Genomic DNA, 27,840 nt, shown 5'->3' on the forward strand with positions numbered 1-27,840 from the left:
GCTGCGAGTTTTCTTCTTTGTCATTATCCTGCCCACGTGGGGCTGGACCTGCAGGTGCTGGGGCTGAAGATGAGGAGCACAGTGACCAGCCATTGGTTCCTCCACTTGGTTCTTAGCTCCCTGTTCTCCTTCTATTGTATACCGGTGTTTGCTGCTGTTCCGCTGGACCCAGCACCCCCTAGAGGGGAAAGGCCCCGTGTCCTTTCCCCACCTCCCTGAGTCAGTCAAGCAGCCAGATCAGAGCCACATCATTTTCTCTGCATGGTTCTGTGTTTAACCCTTTAGACTATTTTCCCCTTCTCCGCTCTTCCCACTTGCACTATTTTCCTTTCCCCTCTCCACCTGCCATCCTGTCTTGTAGCAGTGAGTTCCAGCAGTGAGGAAGGGTGCTGCAGAGTGAACACTGGCTACAAGGGGGCACTCGAGTAGCAGGCACCATGTTACAAAGCCCCATGGGTAAATGCAACTCATGTCCAGTAGTGGGGGATCCCCTGGGTTAATGCCACTTGTGTCCAGTGGCAGGGGGTCCCATGGATTAGCCACACCAAGGAACAGATCTTGCGATCAGTCATCTGCTTCATTGAGGAAAAAACATCTATTTGCCCTTGGACTTTTCTTTTCCGGAGTTGCACACTGGCAAAATGATTGCGTTTGCCACACCTTGGGCATTCGTGCCCACATGCAGGATGGTTCCATTTGGCTACGACGGCTTTTATAACAACCCTTCCTTGCCTCTGGCTTCTCTTGTTTTCACGGCTCTTGATGGCAGCCTTTTTTAGCAGCAGGACCGTGACCGCAGATCTGGGTGCTTATGAAAGGCGGATTTACACTGCAACCTATGCATGTGGTTTTCTGGCTCACCCGGCCTTTTCGATTGTCTTGCTGTGGTTTCAGCTGCCTGCTGTACAGCCCCCAGCTCATTCGAGGACTTCAATTTGTCTCTGTCACTGTCCTAGCTCACGCCAAGCCTGACACCATGCCACACACAGCCCTTAATGTGGGAATCCCACACGTCTCCACATTCACAAGATCATGCTGCCAGTTGTAGACAGATGTCGGACTGATTTATACTTTCCCCGTCTGGCTGAGTTCCAGTGCAAAATTCTTGCCTTTCGACCATGAACTCTTCTCCACCCTGCACAGCGTGCCCCCCACTCATTCCTTAAGACTTGTATATTTTTCTCTGCATTATCAAATTGAAACCTGTTCCATTTCCTCTTCCAGCTTGCCACCTGGGGAAACCAAGCTGTTTGCAGCCGTTCATCTCTGTCTGCACACTGCCACGCTCAAATCACGGCTTCCGCTTTCTCCGGCTCGCTGAGGTTCAACAAGGACAAGTGCAGAGTCCTGCACTTAAGGACGGAAGAATCCCATGCAGTGCTACAGGCTGGGGACCAACTGGCTAAGCAGCAGTTCGGAAGAAAAGGACCTGGGGATTACAGTGAACGAGAAGCTGGATATGAGTCAGCAGTGTGGCCTTGTTGCCAAGAAGGCTAATGGCATATTGGGCTGTATTAGTAGGAGCATTGCCTGCAGATCAAGAGAAGTGATTACTCCCCTCTATTTGGCACTGGTGAGGCCACACCTGGAGTATTGTATCCAGTTTTGGTTGCCCCCTCTACAGAAAGGATGTGGACAAATTGGAGAGAGTCGAGTGGAGGGCAACGAAAATGATTAGGGGGCTGGGCTACATGACTCTCAAGGAGAGGTTGAGGGAACTGGGGTTATTTAGTCTGGGGAAGAGTGAGGGGGGATTTGATATCAGCTTTCAACTACCTGAAGAGGGGTTCCAAAGAAGATGGAGCTCGGCTGTGCTCAGTGGTGGCAGATGACAGAACAAAGAGCAATGGTCTCAAGTTGCAGTGGGGTAGGGCTAGGTTGGATATTAGGAAACACTATTTCACTAGGAGGGTTGAGAAGCACTGGAATGGGTTACCTAGGGAGGTGGTGGTATCTGCATCCTTAGAGGTTTTTAAGGCGCAGCTTGACAAAGCCCTGGCTGGGATAATTTAGTTGGTGTTGGTCCTGCTTTGAACAGAGGGTTGGAATAGATGACTTCCTGAGGTCTCTTCCAACCCTGATATTCTATGATTCTCTCCATATTGCAATCCCTAAATGTTCAAAAATCCTGAGTTGGGCTCCCCAAAAATCACAAAATCATGTAAACCTACTCGATTTGGGGTTTATTTATTTACCTTCTGCTTTTTGAGCCTTTATGGGGCACTGGGGTCACATTTGGAAACTTTCTCCACCACCACGAGAGTTAGAAACTTCCTATTTCTTTAAAGAGGGAAGGCTGAAATTCTCACAGATGCATTGACGCCATGAGCTTGGGTTTTAAGAAAACCATACTGATTGTGACCCATGACAAAACCATGAGAGTTGGCAACACTATATATTTTTTTCAAATGCTGACATTGCTGGAGACGTTAGCTGGCCAGTCCTTGTTTCTTCTCCTCTTTCCTTACTTTTCATTTCATTCTGACACCACAGCAACAACTGTTGCCAAATAGCTATTATAAGAAAAGCTGCCATCCCGTCCAGAACGCATCTGCATGGTCAGGACATGCTTTGTTGTTGTTGGCTCTAGTTTACACACACGCCAACCAGTATAGATCTGGTAATGTGGCTGGCCCTTTCGGGATCAGAAGAACATTTTCTACAGTGAATAGAGTTTTAAGTAACTTCTCACTTTACTGGACCTATTTGCTGATTGGGAGCCTAGATTGGAATGCAATAAAGGGGGCTGTATGATTTCTTTCTTTTTTCTTGGCTTCTTGAAAACCAGTGTGGGGGATCAGGAGCACAGCTTCTGACTGGTTGGTGATTCTAACTACTGTATTAACCACCAGTTTTGGGATAAACTGCTCTTCTGTTTGCAGACTGCCCTGACCTTGGCATTTTCAGTATGGGCTGCCCTCTGCACCTCTGGTCACAGGTCACAGTAACTGTGAAGATCTCACTTGCAAGCTCCATCCAAGTTACAAAACCTTGGGCAAGGCTGGGGGCCGGCAGATCCAAAAGATGATAAAGACTAAAAAAGATCAACCCGGTTTCTCCATCACCGACAACTTTTAACGCAGGGCTGCCTGGTATTTCTAATAGTTCTTGGGCAGTTCTGAGCTCGGGGTCTGCAGCACCTGGTTGCAAGCGTCCCCTGAATCCAACAGCCCTTTCCTCTCTGCACACTCAAGTCCAACTCCAGAGCAACAGCCCAGCCACGCTCATGCCAGGCACTGTGGACACATCTCTGGGGCATGTGCATCTTTGGGAGCCCCACTGAAGCTCTAGTCCCTTTGGACACACAACTCCCTCCAGTGGGCAGCGGGTGGCATTGATATTAGCCCAGGGGGTACTGCTGGACTCCACATTTCAGTTCATCCCTGTCCCCGCGTACCCAACCAGTCTAAGGAGCCTGTCTGGGCAGTAGCGCATTATCCAATGGACCAAGGGGGCCCGTGCTCAGGGACTGAGGCCAATTGGGGACCCCTAGAAAATTGGATGTCCCACCCCAGCGGAATCCCAGAGACCTGGCAGAAGCACTGGATCGGGTGGCGAAAGCCCCAACGCCCAGACCCTCAATGCAGGGTTGGGACTGGAGGGCTCTTGCCCCCTCCCAAGACCTCAGGGTTAGTGGTCAGAGCAGGGGAGGGTTGACTCGGGACATCTGGGTTTGAGCCCCAGATGTGGGAGGGGAGTGGGGTCTAGTGGATTAGAGAAACTGGGGGGCTGGGAGCCAGAGCTCCTGGGTTCTGGCTCTGGCAGGGGAGTGGGGGCTAGTTTTAAAGCAATGGCTGTTTCTTAGGTGGTTTCTTTGCTAAGACAGTGGCGGAATGATCATTGCCATTTATGGTTTGCAGCTTCTCCATCTCAGAGATCAGGCGGAGGCGGAGCGTGTAGAAGACACAGAGTTAAGGGGAGTGACCTCAACACACAGGACAGCACAGACTCACGGACACTTTGCTGCGAAAACACACACCATTTGAGTCTCTCTGCGCTGCCCAGGTGAGTCAAAACAATGGGCAGAGGCCTCTCCTTGGGTCTGAAGGGGAATTTCTTTGCTAAACCTATCTAGAAGCCACAGACATTTGCTATTACCAAGGCAAACCAGTGGGACTCCATGTTACTGGGTATTAGTGGAATTAGCCTGTGGGATTACCTGCCACTGGGTATTAATGGGGTTAACTTAATAGACAGTTAGTAGGCTAGAACTGTGACCTGGGTGAATTTTTCTCCCTTGTCTCATGTTAATCAGAGGAGGTGTTCTCCATTTACGAATCTCTAAGCCACAGGACCCCATGTCCCTCCCAGAGCCCAGGAGTTCTGACCTCCCACCCCTGATCAATCCCTTCCCACTCCCAAAACTGGGGAAAACCCAGGGGTCCTGGCTCCCACACCCCCTTCTCTAACCTTTAGGCCATTCTGCAGAGTACAGAAGTCGGGGGGGGGGGCGCATTCTGTGACAGAGGCAATAGCCCAGAGGTCCCTGGTGCAGAGCTGCAGCAAGGCTGTGGGGTAGAGAATCAGCTCAGTGCATTGAGGCTTCCTGTGTTACAATGAGATGAGAAGGACCCTGCACGCTCTCGAGTCAGAGTGTAGCAGCAGTTCCTGTGACAGGCAGATGAGCACAAGGTGGGTGGGGGTGGAGTGGCTTTTTCTACCTTGTAGCAGTGAGTTCCACAGGCATCAGCTCCAGCATGCTAGGAGCCAACAGCACTGATCCCACCTCCCTTAGCCAGGCAGTCCTAGGCCCTGAAGCCAGATCAGAGTCAGTGCCTCCTAGTGGGGAAAGGCCCCGTGTCCCATTCCCTGCCCCATTGACCCAACCGTCCCTCCAGGTCACAGCCGAAGTGATGTTCTCTGCATAGCTGTAATTTGCTCTATTAGACAACTGTCCCCCTTCCCCACTTGCCACACGTCTGCTATCCCGCTTTCCCTCCCCTGCTGACCATAGCTCTATCTTGTAGCAGTGAGTTCCTCTGGTCATGGCCCTTTGCTGAGAATACCCAGCCTGGACATTCTGGAGGACCAGAGAGAGCCCAGAGAGGTCCCCTCTGCTATTTCCCCTTCCTCCTTTTCCCCTCCTCCATTATACCTTCAACCCCTCTTCTGTCTCTCCCCAGGGCACCATGGACCGAGGCAACGTGACCCTCTCACCCATAACCTGGACAAACTCCAGCCAGCCCCCAGCATCCATGAAGAGCACTAACCTGGCCATTGCTGTGTTGCTCTTTGCCACCTTCCTAGTGGGTGTGGTGGGGAACGGGCTGTACCTGTGGGTGCTGGGGCTGAAGATGAGGAGGACGGTGACCACCCTCTGGTTTCTCCATTTGGTCTCCTGTTCTCTCCTCTTTACCCTGATGCTCCCTTTCTTCACTGTCCATGTTCTCCTTGGTTTCCACTGGGTCTTTGGCACTGCCATGTGCAAGGTCCTCAGTGCCTGCACCCACCTGGGCATGTTCTCCTCTGTCTTCCTCCTTGCCCTCATCAGCCTGGACCGCTACACCCTCACCTGCCGCCCCGTCTGGTCCCGGCAACACCGCACCATGTCCTGGGTCAGGAAGCTGGTCATGGGTGTGTGGCTGGCCTCCTTCACCCTTAGTGCTCCCTACCTGTTTTTCCAGGAGACCTGGGAGGTGGAGGGAGACAGGGTCATTTGCACCATTTATTACATCCTCTCCAGAGACCAGGACAGAGCTGAGGTGCAGGCCTGGAGGGTACACACGTACGTTGTGCTGTTCGTGGTCCGGTTCCTGCTGGGCTTCCTGCTGCCCTTCTGCATCATTGCAGTATGCTACGGCCGGATGGGGCTGGAGATGAAAGAGAAGGGGCTGGCACGGAGCAGCAAGCCCTTCAAAGTCATGGTGGCCGCGGTGGTGTCATTCTTCTTTGGCTGGCTGCCCTACCACCTCTACCAGAGCTTGACGCTCATCAGAGATGTGCCACAGTCATTGACTGATGCCTTCCTGCTCATTAGCATTATCACGTTCTGCTTCAACGTCTGCTTCACTCCAGTCCTCTACCTCTTTGTGGGGCAGACGTTCCATCAGGTGCTCAGGACGTCCCTCTTCGCTCAGGTCAAAGCGGCTTTTCATGAGGATCTCGATAGTGATGTGTCTGGACCAGATTCTAGAGGGAGAACAGGCGAGAAACTAACTGCATGGAAGTAGAGAAAAACTTGAACTCCTGCAAAATCTAGATACCTGTTACTTTTAAACTGATTGGGTTCTAGGTATATCAATATGTCCTTACTGCATAGAATTTCTTTGGGTCTAGATTCACAGCTGGCTCTAGATTCTCATGTGTTCTATGTCTCTTGGCATATTATAATTAAGACTCCAAGTCTGTCACAGAGGTCACAGATTCTGTGACTTTTTGTGACCTCTGACTTCTGCAGCGGCCAGTGCTGGCTCAGGGGTGCCTGAGCTGGGCATCCCCAGGGCCAGCAGCAGCAGTTTGGGTGTGTCGGAGAGGACTCAGGACTAGGGGAAGGAGTAGGAGGTGGGGGGGGTACTTCCTTCGGGATGGGGCCTTCCTGGCTCCCACTGGCATGGCCCTGCAGCTCCTAGTCGGTGGAGAGGCCAGGGGACTCTGCGTGCTGCCTGCACCTGCAGGCTCCACCCCTGGAGCTCCCACTGGCTGTGGTTCCTGGCCAATGGGAGCTGTGCAGCCATGGATTGTGGTGGGAGCAGCGTGCAGAGCCCACTAACCCCTCCTCCACCTAGGAGCTGCAGAGACATGCAGAGCCAGGTAGGGAGCCCCTGCCAGACCTGCCTCTCCCCCAGCACCAGCAGGGGTCCCAGGCCACGTGCTGCAGCCCACCCCAGCACCAGTGGGATGCGGGCCACCTCCTGCAGCACCTCCAGAACGCCCCCCCCAAGAGCACCCGTGGCCCCCTGACCAAGCTTTAGTTAAGGGTATATAGTAAAAGTCATGGACAGGTCATAGGCCATGAATTTTCGTTTACTGTCTGTGACCTGTCCATGACTTTTACTAAAAATACCCATGACTAAAACATAGCCTTAATTATAACCCCCTAGGGTCCAGAGGGTTCTAGATTCCTGTTTGGTTCTAGAACTCTATAGCTGTCATGGGTATAAATAGTGTAAAACTCCATATGATCCCATGAGTTTTATACTAGGCTGACTCTGGAACTGTGTGTAGTTTTAGATGTCAAAATGCTTTTCAACTGAATAAAAGTCCATGCATTCTAAATCTATCACTGTTGATAGACCCTCATGGATTCCAAGTTTCTTAAAGCCTGGTAGGGTCCCTTGGGCTCTAGATTCCTGGGTAGTTCCAGAATCTTGCACTTGGGGTATGTTTTTTATACCCAGTGGTATTTCACAGGTTCTAGAATCCTAGCATTCTAGAACCTCCTGGGTTTCACCACTCTCAAACTTTAAAAACCAGTCTCTTCTAGAACCTTGTTCACCTGAAACACCTGGTGTTAAAACTGACTTCATGATGGGGTAACCACCCCTCCCCAAATGGAATAACCAAAAATCACTAGTTACTTTGGGGCATGGAGAAAATGGGTCAGATTGTGCGTGGATGTAAATTAACATATCTCAGTTGAGCTTATTTCAGGACTCCTGAGTTCTATCTCCAGCTCAGGGAGGTGAGTGGGGTTTGGTGGGTTAAAGCATCATAAATTAGGAATGGCTCATCTGATAGACTCCTGTTCAGTGGCACAGAGTCCCCTAGGTTGATGCCGCTTGTCTTTGGTGGCAGGAGTCCCACAGGTTAACCCCACTCATATCCAGTGGCAGGGAACTCCACAGGTTAAAGCTAATTATATCAATTTTCTGTGGCTTCTTATATTCAGAGATTCTAAGGTCAGAATTGACCGTTGTAACCATATAGTCTGACTTCCATATAACACAGGCCAGAGCACTTCCCGAAACTAATGCCTACAGCAGATCTTTCAGAAAAATGCCCATCCTTGATTATAAATAGCCAGTGATGGCGAATCCACTGCAAACCTCAGTCAATAGTCCCAATGGTGAATTCCCCTCGCTATTAAAGACAAGCACCTTATTTCCTGCGTGAATTTGTCTAACGTCAGCCTCCAGCTACTGGGTCATGTTAGACCTTCCTCTGCTACATTGATGAGCCCACGGTCAAATATTTGCTCCACATGGAAGTACTGACAGATGGGTATCAGGTCCCTGCTTAACTTTCTCTTTGTTAAGCTACAGAAATGGAGCTCGGAAGTCTCTCAGTCTAAGACTGTCCACACTGGGGGCAGTGTATAGAACTCCACATCTCAGTCCAAAGGGAATTAAAACACTCCCCTTCTGGGTGCCAATTTATTCGGCCTGTGGAGGGGTGTATGAGGCCCCCTGCTGGAGGCCTCGTGGCCCTGCCACATCCTGACCCATAAAAGGGCAGTGTGGTTTGCCTGGCTGAGCTACAGGATCTTGGACAGAGCAGTGCTTGCAGAGACCCGGGGGAGCGAGAAGGAGCTCTGGGATGGCTGCTGAGACTTAACCAGGACAAGCCCCTGAGGTGTGGGTAAAGAACATGCTGGAGAAGTGGCCCAGGGAATTGTAGCAGTGACACAGTTTATTTAAAAGCACAAGGCAGATGGCTGATATCTATGGGGTCCCTAGCCTGGGATCCAGAGTAGTGAGTGGGCCTGGATCCCTCCACCCACTAGCCACTCAGAAAGAGGCCTGGACTTTTGATGCATCCCAGAAGGGGGAACTGAACTCTTTTAGTGGCCCAGCAGGAGAGCTGGGGCCAGAAAGGCCCAGAGAGGGCAAAGACATCACCTCCTGGGAGGGAGCCCTGGGGCACTACTTCATACCAGAGCAGAGACCACTTGAGAGAGCCCAGAAGGGGCTGGGAGCCAGTTTGAACCAGGGTGCTGTGATGGATTGAGGAGCAGGTCCAAGGACATAGCTGCAGATCGACATTCCAGAGGGCACTGAGACAGGCCCCTGTTGGACTGTACCCTGGACAAAGTTTGGTTTGTATTTCACGTACAGACTGTGTGTGACTTGTCCAGAGGGCTCAGTTGCTGAGGAGTCACCACAAGGCTCTGCCACAGTGGGGCGCTGGTGATAGGGCCTGACATGCATCGGTCCTCCAGACAGCAGTGAAACACTCCAGCATCGGGACACTATGCTGCTAAAGGGAGGCGTGGAGGACACCGCATGCAGGTGCAGAGTGCTGCATTGGGTATGTACCCAAAATATCTGGGGTGGCTTTACTAACCTATGCTGGGCCTCTCAGTCCACATGGCCGCTTACACCCGGGCTAGCTGTCAAGGCAGCGTCCGTACCCTATGTGCTCCTGTAAGCTGTGTAAGACAGGTTTTCCAATCTTTTGATCCTTCTCTTGGCTCTTCTCTGACCCCTCCCTGATTGATCACCATCCGCCTGGGACTGTGGGCACTGGAACTGGACACAGGATGCTGGCCGATCTAGTGGTCTAGAGCCTAGCAGCAGGGTCTGGGGGTCAGGACTCCTGGGTTCTTTCCCTAGCTCTGGGAGGGAAGTGCGGTCTAGTAATTAGAGCAGGGGGCTGGGAGTCAGGACACCTGGGTTCTAGCTGAGTTTGGGGGGGGGCATGGCCTCTAGTAGGGTAGAGCAAAGAGTCCTGGGGGCCAAGACTCCTGGGTTGTATCCCCAGATCTGGAAGTGAGGTAGAGTCTGGTGGTTTGAGCGGTGGGGTGGCTGGGCTTTGAGAAAAGAGAAGTGAGGATTCCTGTTTTAGCTACATGTTCTTGGTAAGTCCCTTGGTAAAGGAATTTGTGGAAATGGGGTCACTTCCTTTTCTAGCTTAAAACCCTCAGTAACTCTGAGTTCTCCTCGGCGTGTCTGTTACACCGACCCTGGCCACGGAGCTGGGACCTAGAGACCCCCGACGGGAACCCGACACTACTGGAAAAACAGACCCCCCCCAACTGCACGGTATGCAACAACAGGGGTAAACTGGGAGGGGGGTCTATTTGGCAAGCCCAGGGGATCTGAAAGTGAGGAGACCTGTGTTCTTTTCCTGGCTATGGGAGGGGAGTTTGGTCTAGTGGTTAGAATGGGGGGAGGGGCCGGTAGCCTGATCTCCTGGGTTCTATTCTGTTTATAAGGTGGATTGTCTTTGCCCGGGTGGTGAAGGAGATACTGTTCTTCCACTGCTGAGGCATGAGGGTCCCTGTATCTCTGTCTGCCCCCCTTTCTCCAACCTCTTTTGGTCCCTCTCTCCTACGCCAAGGGTCTCCCCTGCCCTGACACTGCTATCGACCAGCGCAGGAGCCATCTCTGGCCACTCCCATGTGGGTGAGAGGGGAAATCAGTTCACAGCTGCGAGTTTTCTTCTTTGCCATTATCCTGCTGTGGGGGGCTGAACCTTCAGGTGCTGGAGCTGAAGATGAGGAGCACAGTGACCAGCCAGTGGTTCCTCTACCTGGTTCTCAGGCCCCTGTTCTCCTCCTATTGTATACCGGTGTTTGCTGCAGTTCCGCTGGATCCAGCGCCCCTTAGAGGGGAAAGGCCCCATGTCCCTTTTCCCACCCCCCTGAGTCAGCCAAACATCCAGATCAGAGCCACATTGTTTTCTCTGCGTGATTCTGTGTTTGACCCTGTAGACTATTTCCCCCTTCTCCGCTCCTCCCACTTCCACTGTCCTCCTTTCCCCTCTCCACCTGCCATCCTGTCTTGTAGCAGTGAGTTCCAGCAGTGAGGAAGGGTGCTGCAGAGTGACCTCTGGCCACAAGGGGCCACTCCGGTAGTAGGCACCCTGTTACAGAGACCCACGAGTAAATGCCACTCCTTTCCCGTGGTGGGGGGTCCCATGGGTTAACCCTGATCGTGTCCAGTGGTGGGGGGTCCTGTGGGTTAGCCACACTTAGGAACAGATCTTGCAATTTCTCATCTGTTTCAATGAGGAAAAATATCTATTTGCCCTGGGACTTTTCCTTTCCGGAGTTGAACACTGGCAAAATGATTGCATTTGCCACACTTTGGGCATTCGTGCCCACACGCAGGACGGTTCCATTTGGTTACAATGGCATTTATAACAACCCTTCCTTGCCTCTGGCTTCTCTTGTTTTCACGGCTCTTGATGGCCTGCTTTTATTAGCAGCCGGACCCCCTCCAGCCCATGACCGCAGGTCTCGGTGCTTACGAAAGGTGGATTGACACTGCAGCGTACGTACGTGGTTTTCTGGCTCACCCGGCCTTTTCAATTGTCTTACCATGGTTTCAGCTGCCTGCCGAATGGCCCTCAGCATATTTGAGGGGTTCAATTTGTGTCTGTCACTGCCCTAGCTCACGTTGAGTCTGACACCATGCCACACACGGTCCTTAATATGTGAGTCCCACACGTCTCCACATTCACAAGATCACGCTGCCGGTTGTAGACTGATGTCGGACTGATTTATACTTTCCCCGTCTGGCTGACTTCCAGTGCAAAATTCCTGCCTCTCGGACGTGAACGCTTCTCCACCCTGCACAGCGCCCCCACTCATTCCTTCAGACTTGTATATTTTTCTCTGCCGCATTCTCAAATTGAAACCTGTTCAGTTTCCTCTCCCGCCTGCCACCTCGGGAAACCAAGCTGTTTGCAGCTGTTCATCTCTTTGTCTGCACACTGCCCTGCTCAAATCACGGCTTCCGCTTTCTCCAGTTCGCTGAGGTTCAACAAGGAGAAGTGCAGAGTCCTGCACTTAGGATGGAAGAATCCCATGCACTACTACAGACTGGGGACTGAGTGGCTAAGCAGCAGTTCTGCAGAAAAGAACCTGGGGATTACAGTGGACAAGAAGCTGGATATGAGTCCCCAACTCTGGGAAGCCCCATTGCCTGGACCCCCACTGCAACCCTGGGACTGGAGGGCTCTTGCTCCCTGCCGAGGCCTCAGGGTGAGTGGTTAGAGCAGGGGAGGGGTGACTCAGGACATCTGGGTTCTATCCTTGGCTCTGGTAGGGGAGTGGGGGCTAATTTTAAAGGTGGTTTCTCTGCTAAGACAGTGTCCAAATGATCATTTCCATTTATGGTTTGGAGCTTCTCCATCTCAGAGAGCAGGTGGAGGCAGAGTGTGTAGAAGACACAGAGTTAAGGGGAGACACTTCAACACACAGGGCAGCACAGACTCACTGATGCTTTGCTGGGCAAACACATACCATCCGAGTGTCTCTGCGCTGGGTCCTGAGCTGCCCAGGTGAGCTGAAACGATGGGTAGAGGCCCCTCGTTGGGTCTGAAGGGGAATTTCTTTGGTAAGCCTACCTAGAAGCCACAGACATTTGCTATTACCAAGGCAAACAGTGGGACTCCCTTCCACTGGGAATTAATGGGGTTAACATGGGGACTCAAATTTTTTCTTTTTTTGCTCGGCTGGCAGCACTCGGCTTTTTTATTTTATTTTCATCCCCCCCCCCTCCCCCTGGTGTCCCGATATTTTCTTCATCTCATCTGGTCACCCTAGACTCAATAGACAGAGGTAGTAGGTGGGGTCTGTGACATTGTGAATTTTTCTCTCTTGTTTCATGTTAATCCGGTGACGTGTTCCCCATTTACGAAGCTCTAAGCCACAGGACAAGCCCCCGCATCCCTCCCACAGTGCAGGAATCCTGCCTCCCAGCCCCTGCAGCTCTAACTCAGTAGACCTGACTCACCTCCCAGAGACAGGAATAGGACCCAGGCATCCTGGCTCCCAGGCTTCCTGTGTTACAATGAGGGTGAGAAGGACCCTGCATGCTCTCGAGTCAGGGTGTAGCAGCAGTTCCTGTTACAGGCAGATGAGTACAAGAGAGGAGGTGGGGGAGGGATGGTTTTTTTCCAACTTGTAGCAGAGTTCCCCTGGCCCCAGCTCCTGCATGCTAGGAGTCCACACTCCTGATCCCCACCTCCCTGAACCAGCTAGTCCCAGACCCTGAAGCCAGATCAGGGTCAGAGCCTCCTCTTGGGGAAAGGTCTCATGTACCATTCCCTGACCCCCTGAGTGAACAGGCCCTCCAGGTCACAGCCATGTGGTGGTCTCAGCATAGATTTTTATTTTATCTACTAGACTTTCCATTTCCTGACTTTTCCCAATCTACTATCCCTCTTGTCCTTCCCAACTGCCCATAGCTCTATTTTGTAGCAGTGAGTTCCACTGGCCATTGCCCACTTGCTGAGAATACCCAGCTTGGACATTGTGGAGGACCAGAGGGGGCCCAGAGAGGTCATCTCAATGGTACATTCCTAATGACACCTTCAGTCTGGTACAATTCCACAGATTTATCACCTAAAAAGAATGCCTCGTGTGGGAGTCTCCCTTGCGTCCTATTTTCAAACTGCTCTGAAACCCAGTTGCAGACTTAGACTGGCTTGCAAACTGGCACGCTGCCACCAGGGCTGGGCTGGAGTCTGCTGGGGAAATGGGTGACGGTTAGGTTGGGAAGTTCATGAGATGCAGCCCCCTGAATGTGAGCTGCTGATAATATCCAAATTGAACTGAAACCCCTGTGTGTAGGGCAACTGCCTTGAAAAAAAGCACTCTGCAATGGAGGCTGGGGTGGGTTGGTGGGGCAAATTTGGGAGCGTTGGGTCAAGGAGCTCCCAGGATTCAGCCCCTCTCCCCAAAATATGAGCTGATTTCTCATTTTCAGATTGTCAGGGCATTCTTGGTGCAGAGCCAGGGAAAAACCGAAGGCTCGGACCTTCATGAAACGCAGAGCATGGGCAGCCCCTGAACTCGGCTATTGAATGGGGGCCGGGACTGGTACAGAAATATTGCAAAAGTCGTTCCACTACTAAGTGTTTGTACTTTGGCTCACGGGCAGTTCACACCTCTGCAGGCTGTAGCTTGCACAGGAAATCTCCAGTGAGTAACTGGGCTGAGTTGTGTGCTGGCAGGGGGTGGACCACAGGAACCGTTCTTAGTCTTTCTACCTAAAGATGAGGCATCTGATGTTTTCCTCCCCCATCTTAGTACATCCAACCTGCCGTCTGTGAGATGTCCCAGCAGGCTGGGCATTACCAGCAGGAGGATGCAGCCTTTCATGGGAATCTGTTCATAATTCGATGCACCGGCAAAATGTAGAGTATGCAGGAATCCTTCTTTTGTTCTTCACCTACCCTTACCACTGGACCCCACTTCCCTGCTAGAGCCAGGGATAGACCCCAGGAGTCCTGATTCCCAGCATCCCCTGCTCTAACCACTCGATCCCACTCCCCTCCCAGAGCTAGGGATAGAACCCAGGAGTAATAGCTCCCAACCCACACTGCTCTATCACACCAGACCCCAGCCAGAGGCAGTAGAGGTACTCAAGAGTTCTGAAGTGACGTCAACAGACATACACCGATTTACACCAGCTGAGGATCTGGCCTGTTCACTCCATTGCCCTGTTGACTTTCAGGCTTAGTTTCTTTAAAAAATGGCAATTTTTTGTGCTTCTAGTTTTTGGGATGTTTCCCAGCTGAGCACCCTTAAAGAGACCTGATTTTCCACAGGGAGGGTGCTCGACACTTTCTGAACATCAGACCACTCAAGTTGGAGACACCCAAAACCTTGAAGCTCCAAGCATGACCAGCCACTTTGGCAAACTTAGATCCCCAGCCCTTGGCCCTTTGCACAAGAGTCCTGTGCCATAAACCTCCAAGGAACAATCCTTCCAGAGCTGGGACCTCCCCTAGGTGCAGAGTATGACGGGCTTCCCCCCTTAGGATGCCACCAGAAGGGATGAGATACCACTGAGCCTGCCTGTTATGCCAACCTGGGCATCCTTTTTACCTGTCTTGCTGAGCCAAGCTATTAAGCTTCCTCCAGGACACACACAGGCAGGGCCACACCAAACTACAGAACGAAACAGACACTGATATCAGTTCAGGGAAGGCTCAACTTAAAGGACTTACCCCAGCAATCAGATGTCCACCTCCCTTGGAGTGCAGACCCAAACGTATATTATGAAATCTGCCTTCTCCCTCAGTGAGGAGGAAGGTATGCACAGCCTCTTTCCCTCCCCCACCCACACTTTTAATATGAAACTTACACACAGGGTTATATTATAAACAAGAAATAATTTTATTAACTACAAAAGGTGAATTCTAAGTGAGTATAAGAGATAGCAGACAGAAGAAAGCAGATTACTGAGCAAATAAAACAAAGTACACAAGCTAAGCTCAATATACTTAAGAAACACATTACAACATGTAATTGCTTATCCTAAATGTTATTTTAGGCTGGTTGCAAAGTTTCTGTGGTTCAGAGTTCCAGTTATATTTCTTTTCAGACTGGACCCCTGTCTCAGTCTGGACTCCCCCCCCTGCCCTCCCTTCGGCTGACTTTAGCAGTCTTTCTTCTTGGGCAGACAGGCCGTGGAGAGGAGGAGTCCCGTTTTCCTTCCTTCCCACCCTTAAATAAGATTTACATAAGGCAGGAATCCTTTGTTTCCCAAACTTGACCCTCCTTCCCTTCCAGTGGAAAGTTACAAGAAGTCCCAGGTAATGTTTAGCATCAGATGACAAGACCACCTGGCTAGTGGTGTCACAGTTACTTCCCTGGATGCCTCCCAGAAGGGAGAGAGATTAGTATCTTCATGGTTTTGTTGTTCCTTCCTCATGGCTCTTCAAATTTGATGGCATGTCAGCTGGTAGGTGTCTTCCCAATACACACCTCGTTGTAATGGTTACAAAGTCCATATACCTTACTTTAGATACAGAAATGATACATGCATATAAATTGGATAACCACATTCAGTAAATTATAACCTTTCCAATGATATCTTACAAGACCCATCTTGCATAAAGTACATCTAAGTTACTTCATACCCATATCATAAGAATATTTCCATAAGGAATATGGAGTGAAATGTCACAAACAGGTCTAGAAGGTCCTGTTTCTATTCCCTTCACCATTAGGGTGGAGAATCTTCTCAGTTTCTGCAATGCCTGCAAAAGGAGGTTTGGGCTCTGGGCTTTATTTTTAAAAATATGGAGTAACCAAGAACTCTGGAGATTCTTGAACTAGCCACATATCTAGAACCCATGGGATCCTATTGGGTTTTCAAACATAGAGGAGCTTGGAAACCATGAGCTTGTAGACCACGATGGTACTGATCACATTTAAAAACACTTACAAACCTGCAATCCAAGAGTTTCCAGAATCAGGCATATACTAAAACTCATGGGATCCTATTGGGTTTTCAAATCTACAAGGGGTTAGAAACAATGAGATTCTAAACCAGGCAGGATCTGAATGAGTTTTTAGACATTGACAGACCTAGAACCCAATAGGTTCCAGAACCAAAGGTATAGCGAGAACTCATGGGAACCTATTGGGTTTTAAAACATATAGGGGGTGAGAACAATGAGGTTCTAGCGCACATCATATCTGATGATGTTTCAGAAAGTTGAAAGGCCTAGAACCTAAAAGGTTCTAAAACCATCAATATAACTAGAACTCATGGAAACCTCTTTGGTTTTAACATAAAGGGGGTTGGAAACCATGAGGTTCTTTATCACATAATATTCGATGACATTCCAAAACATTGGCAGACCTAGAATTCAAGAGATTCACAAACCACCCAGGATTCCCAGAACCCATGAGATCCTATTGAATATTGAAACATTGAGAGGTAGTGTATGCCATGTTTGCAAGATTAGCTGCACTTCTGTCCTGAGAGTGCAACCCTCCAGGTGGTAGGCCTTGTGCTTTTAACCTTTCCCAGGTGGACTCTGGCAGTTCTCCCACACTTAGTCTGAACCCTGGCTTACAGCACCCTGTGGATCAAGCAGCTTACACTACAGGTCTGACTTCCGGAGTCTGAACAATGAGGAGCCAACTTCAACCAAAGTCTTGTTTCCATCTGAACATGAGCAATGAAGCATTTAGAGAAACAAGGTTTTAAAAGAACAGACTGGCTCATGTCTAACTTTCCTACAGCCCTCCACCCTGGCTGGTGGCCTATGTAAGCCTGGCTTCCTCAGACACCCCAGTGGGCCCTCGGAGACAACTGGTGGAGCACCTCAACAATGTCTGCCTCTCCTTTGGATAGATTCAGAGATTAAAGGCCAGAAGGAGCATGGTGGTCCCCTACTCTGACCTCATGCAGAACATCCGTGAAATAGTCCCTGGTTGAACTAGAGAAGATCTCTTAGAAAAACACCCAGTCCTGCCATAAAAAATTGCCAGTGATGGAGAATCCACCAGGGAGGGTCCTTTCAAGTCTTTATTGTCCATTGGATCTGCTGGCCCCCAGCCTTGGCCAAAGTTTGTAACTTGGCTGGAGCTGGCAGGTGGGATCTTCATAATTACTTGGATGTTACCTCTTCATCACCCTGAAGTGTTCATGGGCAGGTGGTTTCTCTGGAGCCGCTCTTTGTTCTGCCAGCTTGTTTTCCTTACTGGCTGCTCTTAAACTAAGCCAGAGGCTCCACAAACTCAATATCCCAGTGATCAGGTCACGGGGTGGTTGTAAATTATTTCAGAGCTGCCACAAAAACCTTGAATCTAGGTAGTTCAAGTAACACCCAGGAATGATTATTACTTATTATATTTTATTTCAAGTAGTTCTGGGAGCCCCAGTCCTGGCTCAGTGCCCTGCTGTGCTAGGCACTGTACAAACACAGAGCAAAAAGAGAGTCCCTGCACAAGAGAGCTCACTGTCTAGGGAGGCAGGCTAGATAGAGACCAGGACTGAGTCTCAGGAGGCCTTGGCACTATTCCTGGCTCTGCCACTGGCCGTCTGGGTGACCTTGGCCAAGTCACTTCCACACTCAGTGCCTCAGTTTCCCCATTTGTAATAACCGGAGATGGCTACTGACCTCCTTGGTAAAATATGTTGAGATCTATGGAGGACAAGCACTACAGAACAGCTAGATAATGCTATTATAATAGACAGATTCTTCTATAATACACTATGCCAAATGGATTTTAAACCATTTGGAAATCTAGATCCCCCATGAGATTTTTGCATCAAGCAAAGAATCTGGAACCTGTTGGATTCTATATGGTTTGAAAACGCTCTAGAATCCAATGGGGTACTAGCAATAGTCACAAATCTGGACCTCATGGACTCTATTGAGTTTGAACATACCGAGAGACTTAAAATGAAGATCCCAGAGCCAGCCAGTGATGCAGAACCCATGAGAATCAGTGAGGTTATAACACATTGAGATATCTAAAACAAATGAGATTCTGGATTCAGCTAATGATCCTGAACCCTTGAACACCCATTGAGTTTCATAACATTGAAAGACCAAGAACAAATTAGGTTCTAGAGCCGGATAATGATCTAGAATCTTTAAGGAAATACTGACTTTGAAAAGATTGAGAGACCTAGAACACATGGGGTTCTGCAGATGAGAAGGAATCTGGAATCCTAAGGATACTGCTCGGTTTATTAACATTGTGATATGTAGCAGGGTGGACACCTGCTCCTGCCGGGAAGGGCCTGAGATAGCCCAGGGAGCAGGCAGCGTGAAGGCTGAGCTGATTGGGGGAAGTGGCTGCAGCTGGGGCCACGCCCCAAACCGCCTCAGCTGGCCCTATAAAGGCAGGGAGCCAGGAGCTCAGGCCAGAGTCTCTCCCTGTGTTCAGGGAGAGAAGGGCCTGGCTGCTGGGAGTTAGACACAGGGTACCTGTAGTGGAACAGGGCTGGGGAGCTCTAGCCTGGAAAACCCCAGGCTGCAGCCTAGTATTGGGCCAAGGGATACTGGGGGTTGCAGAGGGCAGCCCAGGGCTAGGCTAAGGCAGCAGGTCCAAACCCCCCTTGCCAGTGATGAGTGGCCTATACTGCAGTCTGCCCCAGGGAGCGGGGGCTAGTTGGTGACTGGCAGTGGCCTGGTGCTGAGGCAAGGTGGGGATAGTGGGTGGGGGTTCCCCAGGGAGGGGAGACCCAGATCTGTGGGATACTGCCAGGGGGCAGCACCCAGAACAAGGGGCACCGGGGTCCTGGGAGGGACAGAGGGGCCAGAAGTAGGGACAACGTGGATCACCGGCCTGCATAGGGCGCTCCAGATGCTGGATGAGCTGATTCCCCGGAGTAACCAGTAGGGGGCGCTGCAGGGGTGAGTCCGTACTCTTACAGATTGGTGGAGAATGCTGGCATAGGCGGTCCACCCCTGACACAAGGGGCAAGGCAGGACAGCGGGACTATTGCCCAGACTGGAAGGTGGAGAAACTGAGGCAGGGGATGATGGACCCTGGGTACGTGGGGGTTTATTATGGAGAGGCCCCAGGTACCATTCCTGGGTGGGGCCCGGAGGCAGCGCCCAGAGGAAGGGGGCCAAAGAGCTGCTGGGATTATGGGGGACCCAACAGGAGGTGTGGGAGGTGCTATGGGCCCTCCATGAGCAGGTCGGCCGGCTGGCAGAAGAACAGCAGTCCCTGCGGGAACTCCTGGGGAAGGAGTTAAGAAGAAACCGTGGAGGGCGGGAGCAGCGGAGCGCTGAGGGCAGGAGGCCTGAAGGAGGGCGCAGGGCTTGCTATGCCTGCAGCATGAGAGGACACATAAGACGGGACTGTCCCTACGGGGTTGGGGGCAGGGTGCCTCGCCTCGAACAGGGAAAGTGGCAAGTCCCTCAAGCTGGTCACTGGGTAAAGGAACCCAGGCGGCTGAAGATATGTTGGGCCTGTGGGCGGGAAAGCCACCTGCAGTGGGCATGCCCAGGCCTGAGGCAAAGGGTCCAGGTCAGCCCTGGCGAGGGGGAGGGACCTTGGAGGGATCCTGAAAGGCCCACGACAGCCAAGAAGCGGCAAGTTTGCTGGGGCTGCCAGAAGCTGGGCCACATTAGGAGGCACTGCCCTCTCAAGGGAGTTGAGGGTCGGCCGATGGAGGTGCCTGGAGGCCCGGGAGGGGCCACACTGGACCTGGAGAAGGTGACAGCGACTGAGGTGGAGATGGCAGGGACCCAGCAGGGAGTCAGGACCCAGACCACCACAGAGCCGGTTGCCAATGGGGAAACCCAGACCGAGTGGGCCCAGCAAGAGGCCGGGACCCAGGTGGTCGTGGGACAGGAGACTAAATGGACTCAGACCCTGAGGGTGGAGGCTCAGGGGGAGTCTGACCTGCGTGCGCAGCTGGAGGCTACGGAGCGAGCCCTCCACGAGGCTCAAGCGAGTGGGGTGGACCTCGCTAAAGAATATGAGGCCATCGTGGAGCAGGAGTCCCATCTGCGGAAGCAGCTGGAGGACTCTGAAAAGAAGCGGGCGGCTCTGGAGGCGCACGGGCGACTGGTCCAGGCCAGGAGACACCCCTACCCCCAGGGGTGGTGATCTTGAGGGGGGGGTGTAGCAGGGTGGACACCTGCTCCTGTCGGGAAGGGCCTGAGATAGCCCAGGGTGAAGGCTGAGCTGATTGGGGGAAGTGGCTGCAGCTGGGGCCATGCCCCAAACAGCCTCAGCAGGCCCTATAAAGGCAGGGAGCCAGGAGCTCAGGCCAGAGTCTGTCTCTATGTTTAGGGAGAGAAGGGCCTGGCTGCAGGGAGCTAGACACAGGGTACCTGTAGTGGAACAGGGCTGGGGAAAGGCTGAGAAGCTGGGGAGCTCCAGCCTGGAAAACCCCAGGCTGCGGCCTAGCATTGGGTCAAGGGATACTGGGGGTTGCAGAGGGCAGCCCAGGGCTAGGCCAAGGCAGCAGGTCCAAACCCCCCTTGCCAGTGATGAGTGGCCTATACTGCAGTCTGCCCCAGGGAGCGGGGCCTAGTTGGTGACTGGCAGTGGCCTAGTGCTGAGGCAAGGTGGGGATAGTGGGTGGGGGTTCCCCAGGGAGGGGAGACCCAGATCTGTGGGGTACTGCCAGGGGGCAGCACCCAGAACAAGGGGCACCGGGGTCCTGGGAGGGACAGAGGGGCCAGAAGTAGGGACAAGGCGGATCACCGGCCTGCAGAGGGCGCTCCAGACACTGGATGAGCTGATTCCCCGGAGTAACCAGTAGGGGGCGCCGCAGGGGTGAGTCTGTACCCTTACATGATATCAGGAGCCAATCATGTTTTTAGTTCAATCAGGGATGAAGGAACAGGTGGGATGACAAGTTTCCAATGCTCTCTTACTCTAGGCACTTTCAGGCCATCTCCAGTTCTGATCCCTCAACTTCTGTCCCTTGTTTCCCACTAGTCTCAGGTTCTTCGCTGCCGAGATCATCAGCTAAAGCTGTCTTGAGCAAAGTGATGAGGGACATCCTGAGCACCTGCCGGAATTTCTCCCCCCACAAAGATGTAGAGGATGGGGGGGGGTGCAGCAAGTGTTTAAACAAGTCAAGAGGGTGTAAATAAGCATGAAGGCACTTGTGACCGACACTGGCAATGCATTCTTGTAGAGCAGCAGGCCATGATAGAGGTGGTAGGGCACCCAGCAGACAAAGAATGACACCACTGCAGTCACCATGACTTTGAAATGCTTCCCGCTCCGCTCCAATCCCCTCTTCTTCATCTCCAGCCCCATCCAGCACTGGCATTCCACGCTGGTGCAGACAGGCAGCAGGAAGCCCAGAAGGAACTGCACCCCAAACAGGACCGGATGGAGACATGTCTTCCAGCCCTGTGTCTCGGCTCTGTCCCACTCTTGTTGGTGCAGGTGACCCTGCCTCCTCCATCTCCAGGAGACCCCAGAAACCCAGTTAGGGAGCACTGAGGGCAAATGAGATCAGCTACACACCTGCAACCAGCTTCCTGACCGGAGCCACAGTGCGGTGATGCCAGAACCAGATGGGGCGGCAGGGGAGAGTGCAGTGGTCCAGGCTGGTGAGAGTGAGGAGGAAGATGGCAGAGAACATGCCCAGGGAGAGGCAGGCATTGAGGAGCTCACACATGGCCATGCCGAAGACCCAACGGAAACCCAGGTAGATGTATAGAATATCAGGGTTGGAAGGGACCTCAGGAGGTCATCTAGTCCAACCCCTTGCTCAAAGCAGGACCAATTCCCAACTAAATCATCCCAGCCAGGGCTTTGTCAAGCCGGGCCTTAAAAACCTCCAAGGAAGGAGACTCCACCACCTCCCTAGGTAACGCATTCCAGTGCTTCACCACCCTCCTAGTGAAATAGTGTTTCCTAATATCCAACCTAGACCTCCCCCACTGCAACTTGACACCATTGCTCCTTGTTCTGTCATCTGCCACCATTGAGAACAGCCGAGTTCCATCCTCTTTGGAACCCCCCCTCAGGTAGTTGTAGGCTGCTATCAAATTCCCCCTCATTCTTTTCTGGAGACTAAACAATCCCAGTTCCCTCAGCCTCTCCTCATAAGTCATGCGCTCCAGACCCCTAATCATTTTTGTTGCCCTCCGCTGGACTCTTTCCAATTTTTCCACATCCTTCTTGTCGTGTGGGGCCCAAAACTGGACACAGTACTCCAGATGAGGCCTCACCAATGTCGAATAAAGGGGAACGATCACGTCCCTCGATCTGCTGGCAGTGCCCCTACTTATACAGCCCAAAATGCCGTTAGCCTTCTTGGCAACAAGAGCACACTGTTGACTCATATCTAGCTTCTCGTCCACTGTGACCCCTAGGTCCTTTTCTGCAGAACTGCTACCTAGCCATTCGGTCCCTAGTCTGTAGCTGTGCATGGGATTCTTCTGTCCTAAGTGCAGGACTCTGCACTTGTCCTTGTTGAACCTCATCAGGTTTCTTTTGGCCCAATCCTCTAATTTGTCTAGGTCCCTCTGTATCCGATCCCTACCCTCTAGTGTATCTACCACGCCTCCTAGTTTAGTGTCATCGGCAAACTTGCTGAGAGTGCAGTCCACTCCATCCTCCAGATCATTAATAAAGATATTAAACAAAACAGGCCCCAGGACCAACCCTTGGGGCACTCCGCTTGAAACTGGCTGCCAACTAGACATGGAGCCATTGATCATTACCCGTTGAGCCCGACGATCTAGCCAGCTTTCTATCCCCCTTACAGTCCATTCATCCAGCCCATACTTCCTTAACTTGGCAGCAAGAATACTGTGGGAGACCGTATCAAAAGCTTTGCTAAAGTCAAGGAATAACACATCCACTGTTTTCCCCTCATCCGCAGAGCCAGTTATCTCATCATAGAAGGCAATTAGGTTAGTCAGGCACGACTTCCCCTTGGTGAATCCATGCTGACTGTTCCTGATCACTTTCCTCTCCTCTAAGTGTTTCATAATTGATTCCTTGAGGACCTGCTCCATGATTTTTCCAGGGACTGAGGTGAGGCTGACTGGCCTGTAGTTCCCCGGACCCTCCTTCTTCCCTTTTTTAAAGATGGGCACTACATTAGCCTTTTTCCAGTCATCTGGGACCTCCCCCGATCGCCATGAGTTTTCAAAAATAATGGCTAATGGCTCTGCAATCTCATCCGCCAACTCCTTTAGCACCCTCGGATGCAGCGCATCCGGCCCCATGGACTTGTGCACGGCCAGTTTTTCTAAATAGTCCCGAACCACTTCTTTCTCCACAGAGGGCTGGTCACCTTCTCCCCATATTGTGCTGCCCAGTGCAGCAGTCTGGGAGCTGACCTTGTTTGTGAAGACAGAGGCAAAAAAATCATTGAGTACGTTAGCTTTTTCCACATCCTCGGTCACTAGGTTGCCTCCCTCATTCAGTAAGGGGCCCACACTTTCCTTGACCTTCTTCTTGTTGCTCACATACCTGAAGAAACCCTTCTTGTTACTCTTAACATCTCTTGCTAGCTGCAACTCCAAGTGTGATTTGGCCTTCCTGATTTCACTCCTGCATGCCTAAGCAATATTTTTTTACTCCTCCCTGGTCATTTGTCCAATCTTCCACTTCTTGTAAGCTTCTTTTTTGCGTTTAAGATCAGCAAGGATTTCACTGTTTAGCCAAGCTGGTCGCCTGACATATTTACTATTCTTTCTACACATCGGGATGGTTTGTTCCTGCAACCGCAATAAGGATTCTTTAAAATACAGCCAGCTCTCCTGGACCCCTTTGCCCTTCATGTTATTCTCCCAGGGGATCCTGCCCATCTGTTCCCTGAGGGAGTCAAAGTCTGCTTTTCTGAAGTCCAGGGTATTCTGCTGCTCTCCTTTCTTCCTTGTGTCAGGATCCTGAACTCGACCATCTCATGGTCACTGCCTCCCAGGTTCCCATCCACTTTTGCTTCCCCTACTAATTCTTCCCTGTTTGTGAGCACCAGGTCAAGAAAAGCTCTGCCCCTGTAGATGTGAACAGAGTTATAAAGCAGGACATGAGCAGGTAGGTGAGGACCAGATGGAAGGACAAGAGGGAGACCATCATCATCCTCCTCCTCAGCCCCAGAACCCACAGGCAGAGCCCACAGCCAGCCATCCCCACTGGGAGGTTGCCACATGCAGCTGCCACTTCCCTTCCCTTCCCGAACAGCTGGGGGTTGCTCCCATTGGCTGCTAGGCTGGTGGGCCAGGTGGAGGGGCAGTGAGGAGTTGGGCTGGCTGGAAAGGCGGAGGGGCCATGAGTGGCGGGGCTGGCTGGAAAGGCGGAGGGGCCATGAGACCCTAAGGAGGTGTGGGAAGAACACAAAGGGGATTGTAGAAGAGGGAGGGAGAGACAGAAGTGTGGAGCCCTAGCACTGACAATCCCTGCATTTTATTATCCTCTCTGCACAAACCAGCAAGTCCCCGAGCCCGATACAGAAAGAACCAGGAGTCCTGGCTCCCAACACACATACCCCCTGATCTGTGTCACTGGACCCCATCCCATCCCATCCCAAAGTCATGGATATAACCCCGGAGTCCTGGCTTCCACCCCACTCTCCCCGTTCCAACTCAGTAGACCCCCAGTCTCCAAACAAAACTGGGGTTACAACCCAGGAGTCCTGGCTCCCAGTACACTGCTCTAACCACTAGATCCCACTCCTCTCAGATTTCAACCTTGGTCTAGTGTACCGTGCCAGTGGGGGCTGTTTTCCCAGTAGCGTTGGGTTCCCATCAGAGATCCCAGCTCTGAGGATGGGGCCTGTGTAACCAACACTCTGGGGAGGGCGGGTGTGACTGAGATTTTATCTAGAACAGGAAGGGGCAGCATTTCACATGAGTTGTCTCACGCCGGGATGTACCCACAACATATAGATAACACAGGACCCCTAACGGCTATTGACCTGCTCTAACCACTAGACCCCACCCCCCCTTCCCAGAGCTGAGGACAGAACCCTGGAGTCCTGGCTCCCAGTGCCCCCTTCCCCTGCTCTAAACCACAAGAGCCCCCACTCCTTGGCTGGGAGTTGCATTATTTGTGACTCAGACTTTGGTGTGAGCTAATGGGGCTCATTTATCTCTGGGTGCAGCCCCTGTCAGGAAAGAACTTGTGCAAAATACAGGCCCTTCCTCTTCATGGGGCCATGCCTCAGTAGATGAGCTGCTGGCCAAGCATCTAGTGCATTAGAGTGAGGGGGCTGTGAGGCAGGACTCCTGGGTTCTATGCCAGGCTCGGGGAGGAAGGGGGAGCCAGTTTTAAAGCAATTGTTATTACTTAGGTGGTTTCTCTGCTAAGACAGTGTCCAATGATCATTTCCGTTCATGGTTTGCAGTGTGTGGATCTCAGAGAGCAGATGGGGGTGGAGCATGTAGAGGACACAGAGTTAAGGGGAGGGAACTTAACAGACAGGGGAGGGCTCTTGCATGCTGAGTACAGACTCACGGACACTTTGCTGGGAAAACACACGCCATCCAAATCTCTCTCTGCGCTGGGATCTGATCTGCCCAGGTGAGTCAAGACGATGGGCAGAGGCCCCTCATTGGGTTTGAAGGGGAATTTCCCTTCTAAGGCTACCTAGAAGCCACAGACATTTGCCATTTTCAAGGCAAACCAGTGGGACTCCCTGTCACTGGGTATCAGTGGGGTTAGCCCGTGAAACTCCCTGCAACTGGGTAGCCCTGGGTTAAGCTGGAGAACCCAATAGATAGAAGTAGGAGGTGAGATCTGTGACATGGGTTAATTTTTCAGACCCCCTCCCTGCATCTCATTCCCAGAGCCAAGAATAGCTCCCACCCCCTCCCTCTAACCATTAGGCCATTCTGCAGAGAAGAAAGAACACCAATCTAACAAGACAATGGGGGGCACAGTGCCAGGCAGAGGTAACAATCCAGAGGTCCTAGATCCAGTCAGGAATCTAGAACCAATAGACTTTCCGTTTAAACACATTGAGAGGCTTACAAGAAATGAGATCCCAAAGCCAGCTAGTGATGCAGAATCCAAGAGAGTCAATTAGGATAGAACATATTGTTCAGGGCTGGCAACACGGCTGTGGGGCAGAGAAGTAGGTCGGTGGATTGAGGCTTCCTGTGTTACAATGAGAGCGAGAAGGACCCTGCATGCTTTCTCGAGTCAGGGTATGGCAGCAATTCCTGTGACAGGCAGATCAGCACAGAAGACAGGTTGGGGTGGCTTTTTCCAGCTTCTAACACTGAGTTCCACCATCACCAGCACCTGAATACTGGGAGTCAAGAGGCTGATTCCCCACATCCCTGAGCCGGCCTGTCCCTGCACTGCAGACAGATTGGACCTGGCGTCTGCTAGGGGGAAACGCCCTGTGTCCCATTCCTCACTCTTCTGAGCCAGCCCATCATCCAGATCACTGTGACGTGGTATTCTCAGCCTAGCTTTGTATTTGACCTACCAGACTGTCCCCTTCCCCGCTGCTCCCATGTCTCCCATGCCATATCCTCCTCTGCTGCCCATAGTTCTACCTTGTAGCAGAGAGTTCCACTGCCTATAGCCCAGTTCCTGAGAATATCCAGCCTGAATATTGTGGAGGACAAGAGGGTGCCTAGTTAGGTCCTGTCCAATAGTGCATTCCTAACCCCCTCTGTTATTTCTTCATTCCTCCTCTTCCACTTTCTCTTTTCCCCTCCTCTGTTGTCCCTTCCAACCCCTCTTCTGTCTCTCCCCAGGGCACCATGGACCGAGGCAATACGAATATCCCACCAACCACTGGGGCGAATTCCAGCCAGATCCCTGTAGCTGTGAGTGCTGCTCACCTGGCCTCTGCAGTGTTGCTCTTCCCCACCTTCCTGGTGGGTGTGGTGGGGAACGGGCTGTACCTGTGGGTGCTGGGACTGAAGATGAGGAGGACAGTGACCACCCTCTGGTTCCTCCACCTGGTCTCCTGTTCCCTCCTCTTCACCCTGCTGATCCCCTTCTTCATCGTCTCCCTCCTCATGGATTTCCACTGGGTCTTCGGCATGGCCATGTGCAAGCTTCTCAACACCTGCATCTCCGTGGGCATGTTCACCTCTGTCTTCCTTCTCACCCTCATCAGCCTGGACCGCTACACCCTCACTCACCATCCCATCTGGTCCCGGCATAACCGCACCCTCCCCCATGCTGGGAAGCTGGTCATAGGGGTGTGGCTGGCCTCCTTCGGTCTCAGCGCTCCCTATCTGGCTTTCCGGGAGACCCGGGTATTAGAGGGGGGCAGAATCATCTGCATCAACAATTATGCCCTCTCCGGAGACTGGAATGGAGTCGAGACACAGGAACTGGGCAGACAGGTCCACCTGGCTGTCTTCATTGTCCGGTTCCTGCTGGGCTTTCTGCTTCCTTTCTGCGCCATCGTGGTATGTTATTTCCACGTGGGGCTGAAGATGAAGGAGAAGAAGCTGGTGTGGGCTGGGAAGCCTTTCAAAGTCATGGTGGCTGCGATAGTTTCCTTCTTCCTCGGCTGGTTGCCCTACCACCTCTACCACGGCTTAAAGCTCTCCAATAAGGAGGTGCCAGAGTCAGTGATGGGTGCCTTCTTGGTCATTTACACCTTCACGTCCTGCTTCAATGCCTGCTTCACCCCCATCCTCTACCTCTTTGTGGGGGAGAAGTTCTGGCAGGTCTTCAGAACGTCTCTTCTCACTCTGGTGAAAGCGGCTTTTGTCGACGACCTCGGCAGCAGTGCCTCCGAGTCTAGTGGAAGACACGGGTCAGAAGTCGAGAACACAAAACAGTTGATGGCCTGA

General features: G+C 52.0%; 2 protein-coding genes and 1 pseudogene across 2 annotated transcripts; 2 read left to right on the plus strand and 1 right to left on the minus strand.

Annotated features, from left to right (window-relative positions):
- Positions 1 to 1,372: 1,372 nt before the first annotated feature.
- LOC135892564 (probable G-protein coupled receptor 33) lies at positions 1,373 to 6,170 on the plus strand. Its single transcript, XM_065420365.1, has 4 exons — positions 1,373 to 1,472; positions 2,789 to 2,794; positions 3,559 to 3,629; positions 5,124 to 6,170. Exons 1-4 carry the CDS (start codon positions 1,373 to 1,375, stop codon positions 6,168 to 6,170), a joined length of 1,224 nt encoding a protein of 407 aa, XP_065276437.1.
- Positions 6,171 to 11,689: 5,519 nt separating this feature from the next.
- On the plus strand, positions 11,690 to 27,840 carry LOC135892567 (probable G-protein coupled receptor 33). Its single transcript, XM_065420366.1, has 2 exons — positions 11,690 to 11,866; positions 26,785 to 27,840. Exons 1-2 carry the CDS (start codon positions 11,690 to 11,692, stop codon positions 27,838 to 27,840), a joined length of 1,233 nt encoding a protein of 410 aa, XP_065276438.1.
- On the minus strand, positions 20,991 to 24,590 carry LOC135892568 (probable G-protein coupled receptor 33; annotated as a pseudogene).

The sequence above is a fragment of the Emys orbicularis genome, chromosome 20 (assembly GCF_028017835.1).
Source record: "Emys orbicularis isolate rEmyOrb1 chromosome 20, rEmyOrb1.hap1, whole genome shotgun sequence".
Taxonomy (NCBI): Eukaryota; Metazoa; Chordata; order Testudines; family Emydidae; genus Emys; species Emys orbicularis.

Bases quoted from the DNA above. Each gene is read 5' to 3' on its own strand.
- LOC135892567 (XM_065420366.1), top strand. From the start codon at position 11,690: ATGCACTACTACAGACTGGGGACTGAGTGGCTAAGCAGCAGTTCTGCA. The intron at 11,867-26,784 runs GTGAGTGGTTAG...GTCTCTCCCCAG, and splicing joins CTCCCTGCCGAGGCCTCAGG to GGCACCATGGACCGAGGCAA.
- LOC135892564 (XM_065420365.1), top strand. From the start codon at position 1,373: ATGCAGTGCTACAGGCTGGGGACCAACTGGCTAAGCAGCAGTTCGGAA. The intron at 3,630-5,123 runs GTTAGTGGTCAG...GTCTCTCCCCAG, and splicing joins CCCCCTCCCAAGACCTCAGG to GGCACCATGGACCGAGGCAA.